The 6,374-nt window shown below is 41.5% G+C and overlaps 2 protein-coding genes across 2 annotated transcripts; one reads left to right on the top strand and one right to left on the bottom strand.

Moving 5' to 3' along the window:
• The first annotated feature begins 1,713 nt into the window (after positions 1-1,713).
• Positions 1,714-3,192, top strand: LOC131890089 (uncharacterized). The gene has a single exon (XM_059239368.1). The coding sequence runs from the start codon at positions 1,898-1,900 to the stop codon at positions 3,152-3,154; it is 1,257 nt and encodes a 418-aa protein (XP_059095351.1). The 5' UTR covers positions 1,714-1,897; the 3' UTR covers positions 3,155-3,192.
• A 903-nt stretch (positions 3,193-4,095) lies between these two features.
• On the bottom strand, positions 4,096-6,374 carry LOC131890685 (histone-lysine N-methyltransferase SMYD3-like). Its single transcript, XM_059240091.1, has 2 exons — positions 6,263-6,374; positions 4,096-6,190 (listed from the first exon to the last, which is right to left on the bottom strand). Exon 2 carries the CDS (start codon positions 5,903-5,905, stop codon positions 4,178-4,180), a length of 1,728 nt encoding a protein of 575 aa, XP_059096074.1. The 5' UTR covers positions 5,906-6,190; positions 6,263-6,374; the 3' UTR covers positions 4,096-4,177.

Below are 6,374 nucleotides of genomic sequence, written 5' to 3'. Positions count from 1 at the left end.
AAAATAATGGAAGGACTGAAAACCCTCAAAAACATCCCTTATTGCGCCTTACTTTTTGAAGAGAACTACTATTTATGTTTAACAACTACGGTTACTAAGATCTGTTAAGAAACATCGAAAATTAAAAAATGGAGCAATCTGCAAAATGAAATGCATATTTTTGCCATTTCGGTACCTATGTTATGTGCATATTTTGGGGGAAAATCTTGCAACTTTTTACTCATCGCTAATTATTATCATAGAGATGTGTAAAGTACCAGATCGGATTTCAGGTGTGGGGGCTAGCCAAGCTACGCCACAATTGCGCTAAGAACTACCATGATTGAAGCTTTTTCAGTGCTTCCAACTCTCCATTAACAAACTTGTTAGCCACTTTGGGACATGGTTCAACAATTACAAAACAAGTACAAAAACTATATTAGTTCAACATTCATTTGCTACAACTGTCATGAAATTGCCAGTGACAAAAGCATGAAAAAATAATTGGTTCTGACATCTAGCCATAAGTAAAGGCATGGTGGCCCTTACATCATGGCAGGACCAGAGGGCGCACTAGTATGAAATCCCAGGTCTTGGTAATGCAATGATACTGACACCAAACGTTATTTACGATGATTGGTGAAGAAAGAACACATTTTTAGTCAAATGCCTTCCAAATTCAATTGATGATAATAGTGCACAAGAGGAGCATCGTAGTCTTCGTTTGATAAAATTCCCTCGAAAGGGGGTCACGCATTTCAAATTTCAAGTAGTTTTTGAGCTGTGGACATTTGATCAAGTTGAAAAACAGAACGATTTTGAATAACTGGCAACCCTAAAAATAGTCAGAACCTGAGTCTTTGATAGATGCTTATCACAGTAATTTCATAGTTTTGAGTAATTCTTGGATAACCCGAAATTTGTTTGGATCACGATCGAATAAGGCTTGAAAAGTTCTTGGCAAAAGGATTTTGGAAACAGAGCGAGGTTTTGAGAGTGCTTGAAAGAGTACTTTCCGCGAAATTATCAACGGGAATATCTTAAAACAGATTTTTAGTACAATTTGACAGCGATGAGAACCAAATGGTCTGAAGAAAAAAATAAAACCAAAGTTAACAAATCTGTTTTCGTACGCTTGTTTTTTCAAAAAAAATCAAAGTTGATTACCTTTACTTTTCAATATCGGAGTAAAAATGGCAAAGCTGTTTGAAAGAAGGTTTGATTCAAGGTGGATTCAAGACTCTCTATATCAGTTCTTTTGGATTCAAAGCTCTCGACCTTGGAGGCCCCCTTCTCATCACTAGTGTTAACAAATCAACACAATTAATGTCCATTAGCGTAACATGTTGACGGAAAAACTCTGTTTGAAACAAAAAATATAACCATTGATTTAGCAAAGCATGGTCTTGAGGCAAAAGCACCTGATCCATCACAAAATTCATGGTTATCTAAAATTTTAATAAAATGAATGGAAATCAGTAACGCCAGCTTGTCTCTGCTTTCACTCCATAAACCTAGGTCAACAGGAGGATTGGAGGAATGGGCCAACTCGATTTTTTTTCATGTCCAATGCACGCAATATTCAACTTCAGAGATTGAAATGTAGTGCTCAAATGGCGTGACCGGAACTGTCTGAGACGTGGAGCAACATTTCTCGTGAACCCACTGTAGCTTTATATCAAATGGTCTTGCCAGACTCTGATTTACATCTTCATCTGTAATCGTATCATGCATGAAAGTAATGGCTTAGTCAAAAAAAAAAGTCTTCCTTGAAAAAGTCAACTGTGCGTCACCCTGAAACGTTGTTTGTTATTGTTTGATTTGATTTGAAAAGAAACAAAACAAAATCTCAATAGTTATAATTTACACAAGATGCTTTTTACAACATCCCTAATCCACATCACATTGTTATAGAACCATGGATCCCCAACTTTGGCTCAAAGATCGCGTGTTATTTCTGGGCGAAGGAAACTTTTCTTTCAGTTTAGACTTACTAACAAATTTACTCACAAATGCATCATCGCCATCCAACAACGTTGATTCAATCACCTGTACAGCCTTCGAACCGGATTTCGTGTCCGAAGAGGCCAAAAACAATGCTCAATCCTTGATCGCCATGGGCGTGAACGTCCGTTTAGGGATCGATGGAACGCGATTATCTGAAGCCTTTCCTGAGCAACTTTTCGATCGAATCGTGTTCATGTTTCCTCACGTAGGTGGGAAAATGCGGATTGAGCGCAATCGCCAATTGCTCCAGGATCTGGGATTGAGTTTCTCCTATGTCACCCATTCCGAAAGTCAAGTGTTCCTGGCTCTGACTGATGGTCAGGGTGGAACCTTGATAGACGAAAAGCCAAGGACTGAAGGCAACTCTTGGCAAGTGATCAAAATGATGAGCCATGCAGGGTTTCAATTGGTTAAGTGCTTTAAATGTGATATTGATCAATGGTGTCCGAACTATCGAGCCTTTGGGTATCGTAGTTTGAACAAAGGATTTGCTACAATCAGACCTACTATGCATGTGTTCCAAACCAATGGAATGAACGGATTGATATCATTGTCTACTCACAATCCTAACTTGACAATTGAACTGATGCAATTGATCCTACAAGATGAACGCGCTAAAATTCGACTGGCATTTGAGTCAACCTTGCCGATAGTCCATTCGGATATCATTGTGAAAGTGGAAGAGACTGCAGGATCCCGGGTTGAAACAGATATAAAGGATAGATACGTTCTCCTTGGCCAATGTTTATTTTCTGAAACTCACTCATTTGGCGAAAATCCGGTTGTCTTCAGTCTCAGATCACCCTCAGGGATTACTCGGCCTCTTAGTTGGGAAGGGTCCACTTCAGATTGGAGAGAGTTATGGACTGTGATACCGTCTCTGTGGCCGCCTATTTACCAACATGATCTCAGTTTCTGGCTTTTAGATCCAAAAGTAACTCTGGCTGATGTGCGATTGGTGTTGTGGCGAGTGGGTGGATTGTTTATTGTTGAAATGGAGTGCGTGGACACAAGTTATAGATGTAAAGAAGAGGGAACCTCCAGTATGACTTTAAGGATCACTTACCAATCTTTTTCGGTGGTTTTGAGCCCTAAGGAAGTGTGGGAGTTGCATTTGAATGTCATTGGAGCTTCCCTGACAAAGGAGTGTGGTGTTAAGCTCCGATAAAATGTGCAATGTGCAATAAAAATGCCATGTTCCTTAATTATGATAAAGTTCTTGTGGCTTTTAAACCAATCACAGTTTTCATGATGCCAATTGTGAGTGTTGATTAACCACGGCTTAGGAAGTAGTAATAAATGTTTCTTGACTCTGATGAAAGAATAACATTACAATCACAAATCCTCTCTAGAACTGTTTTGTGTCTCCTAATGGATGTAAGATGAATTCAAAGTTGGGTCTTTGAACAAATTTGTCCGACCCTTAAAAAAGCAAATTTATTTGGTATGGCACAATTATTTAAAATAATATATTCTTGATATACTGCATTCTTACACAAATTGGGGTGTTTTAAAACCAAAAATTAGAAATATTTGAAGGAATTTACTTCCACCTTGATTAAAGTAAGAAGTTTTTTAAAACGTGACTTAGTTTCAAGTAAAGATTCATTCACCTATGCCATTATCAAATTAACCTTACCAAAGATTTTTTCCGATGGAACCCCTACATGAACGATTTGGGCCTTACATTGCAATGGCTTGTTCGGGGTTTCATTTAAAAAACATGGATGGGCGTTATAACGCGATGTCTTGAAAATTGGCGTTAAGTCAGATCATTATATTTTTCACGAAATGATATGATTTAATCAACAATTTCCTGTCCCTTGATTTTGTTCAAGAAAAGGCTTCCAGGCTCGTATGTTTTAAAACCAAGCGTGATGAAAAGGAGGACTCTATTTGAAAAATTGGATTCGAGGTGTTTTAGAGCTTAATTTGCAAGAATTGTTTTTTTAGAGCCGCGGAGCTAAAACTCCACAAAAGTGACAAAAAACATAGGAAATCAGATATGAATATATGATTGATTGTGTGATATTGTGTGGTTTGACATCCGTTTGCAATGAAAACAGGCTATTTTCTAGATCACCGGGCGAAATTGACATGAGTTTCAAATGGAAGAAAATCTCGTTCTTTATTTTTTTTTTAATTGGTTAGAATGGTTCACAAGAAATGTTAAAATCTGCAATCAATTCGGTCACAGAAGTGCCAAAAGTGTATCAATTCTGGCCAATTGTGTCGAGGCCGCCACCTTCCCCAAAGATATGGTCAGGATCTCTTTAGCTCTTTGAAGGTGGCGGGTGCAATCCTTGTTGAAACCAAGCACGAATTCCAACTCGGCTACTTTCAACAAGTACAAGCCTTCATGCGACCAATGGTGTTGGGAGTACTTGGAGTATCCCGTCAAAAGGTTTCGTCCATGGAACAAGGCCGTTTCCAGGAGCTCCTCGTTCTCCTCCACATCAAACTCCGGGTCTTCCATGAGGCTCAGATGGTTTTCGAATGCGATCTCGGTGGTTTTAATGAAATAAATATGAAGCGGAGTGAACCGAGACTTGACCATCAATTTGAGACACAACTTGGCAGACTCCATGGCCATTTGATGAGTATTGATTCGGTTCCAGACCATGGAACATACCTCGACGTATTTCTCCAAGAAATGCTCGTCGATTTCGTAATCACAGTTGGAGCATCGCTCAGGACTGAGCTCATCTCGACTCTCGCCGAAACCAATGAAAATGGCATTGGAACATTGGACACAACTCACACAGAACATGGACCGCTCAAAGTCGGGGTCTTGACACCGTTCACACAAGCACTCAAAGTAGTAATGCTTCCTCAAGTGTTCCCTCCGATGATGTTTGTGATCGAGTAGATCGATATAGCTGATGAAGACCTTGGAAAAATCGATCTCGTCCCGATCAATCAATGTCCGGACAATCATATTGGTGCCCTCAAATGATACTGCAGCATTGGGAATGCAAGAATGGTCCATAACCGAGGGTCCAAGGTAAAGAGCCGCTCCAATGGCTTCCTGGTGCTCATCCAGGATGTGGAACGAGTTGATAGCCATGCGACCATAGCATTCCAGGAAGTAATCGGGATCCGGGGCATCCTCAAGGCCCATGAATCGAAGGGTTTCCTCGTAGTAGTTCTTCACCAAGGCCCCTCGGGAAGACCCGTTGATGTCATCATAATGATCCAGAAGGTCCCGAAAAGTTCTGGGCTTGGCCAGACCTGGAACAAGATCCGCAACCCTTTCTCCGTGGTTCCGCATTTTGAACAGGAATCGCATCATGAACCGCAATGTATCACTGGTTGGGTTCAGTTTGTTCTTCCGAATGTAGAAGCACTCGTCCTCATGGTTCTCCTTGTCATTGTTCAAGCAAGTTGGACTGCAGTACGCCGCATATTTACAAGCACAATGACACCTCAGGGTCCTCTTCTCGAAGCACGCCTCACATCGGATCCCTCGACTCGATGTGGTCAGAACATGGACGAAAGGCTTGGCCGCCAATATGATGTCACCTTTCTTCACGCTCTTGGGCGCAATCAGATTGTTCTTTTGTAGCAAGATCACGTTAAGGATCTCGAGCTCGTCGTCCTCGGGACGCTCGCGGAACACATTGGTTCCTTGGCCACATTTACCTCGCTTGGGATGGAACTTGGTCTTCCGAGGCTGCTGAGCTGGAGGCCCGAGGCGACCAAACACCTTCTCGACAATCAGATCCTCTCCCATGTGTGACTTTGACTGCATTAACTTGCAATGATAACAACATCGCTTCTCTTCAGAGGGTGTCTGATGAAGCTCTGACGGAAGCTCGTCGCCTCGTCGAGGATGGGACGGAATTCCCCGATTGTGGCTGAGATCCGGGTCGTCGGAGGATTGTTGTTGCACTTCGCCAGTTTCGTTAATGTCGTCCATCAGAGGATAGTGTACAAAGATGCTGGCTTTGGCAAGGTGCCCAACCCAAAATGGGGAGGAGAGCCTCCACCCATGATTTGAACAGGGTGGGAAAGCAACTCAAGCGATTGTAGTACAGGGTGTGGATAGGTCTATTTAATAAATGGAGTTTTCGTTCGTACTCTGGTCATGGCGATTGAAGGTACACTTTTGGGGGTTCGAGATATTTGTCTAGGTTAAAATATGGCCAAGGTGGGTTCGTAGCTTCACCCGGTTTGTGAAGCAACAAAGAGACAATAAGGCTACCTAAAAGTAGACCTGGCAGTTAATTTATCTGTCGTTTCTGAGTGACGATAGAGATGTCTTGTGAGATCCTACCTGACCTTCGTCCCACATGGGACGTTTTGTGAGGTTTCTTAAAATTTGGCTTTAGGCCCCATGACAAGAAGACCTGTCGGCTTTATTTGGAACCAAAACATTTGATTCAGTT

The sequence above is a fragment of the Tigriopus californicus genome, chromosome 11 (genome assembly GCF_007210705.1).
Source record: "Tigriopus californicus strain San Diego chromosome 11, Tcal_SD_v2.1, whole genome shotgun sequence".
Classification (NCBI taxonomy): Eukaryota; Metazoa; Arthropoda; class Copepoda; order Harpacticoida; family Harpacticidae; genus Tigriopus; species Tigriopus californicus.
Note: the sequence above shows the minus strand (reverse complement) of the source record. Positions and strands in the feature narration are given on the sequence as shown.

Excerpts from the sequence above, each read along its gene's own strand:
- LOC131890089 (XM_059239368.1), top strand. The coding sequence starts at position 1,898 with ATGGATCCCCAACTTTGGCTCAAAGATCGCGTGTTATTTCTGGGCGAA.
- LOC131890685 (XM_059240091.1), bottom strand. The coding sequence starts at position 5,905 with ATGGACGACATTAACGAAACTGGCGAAGTGCAACAACAATCCTCCGAC.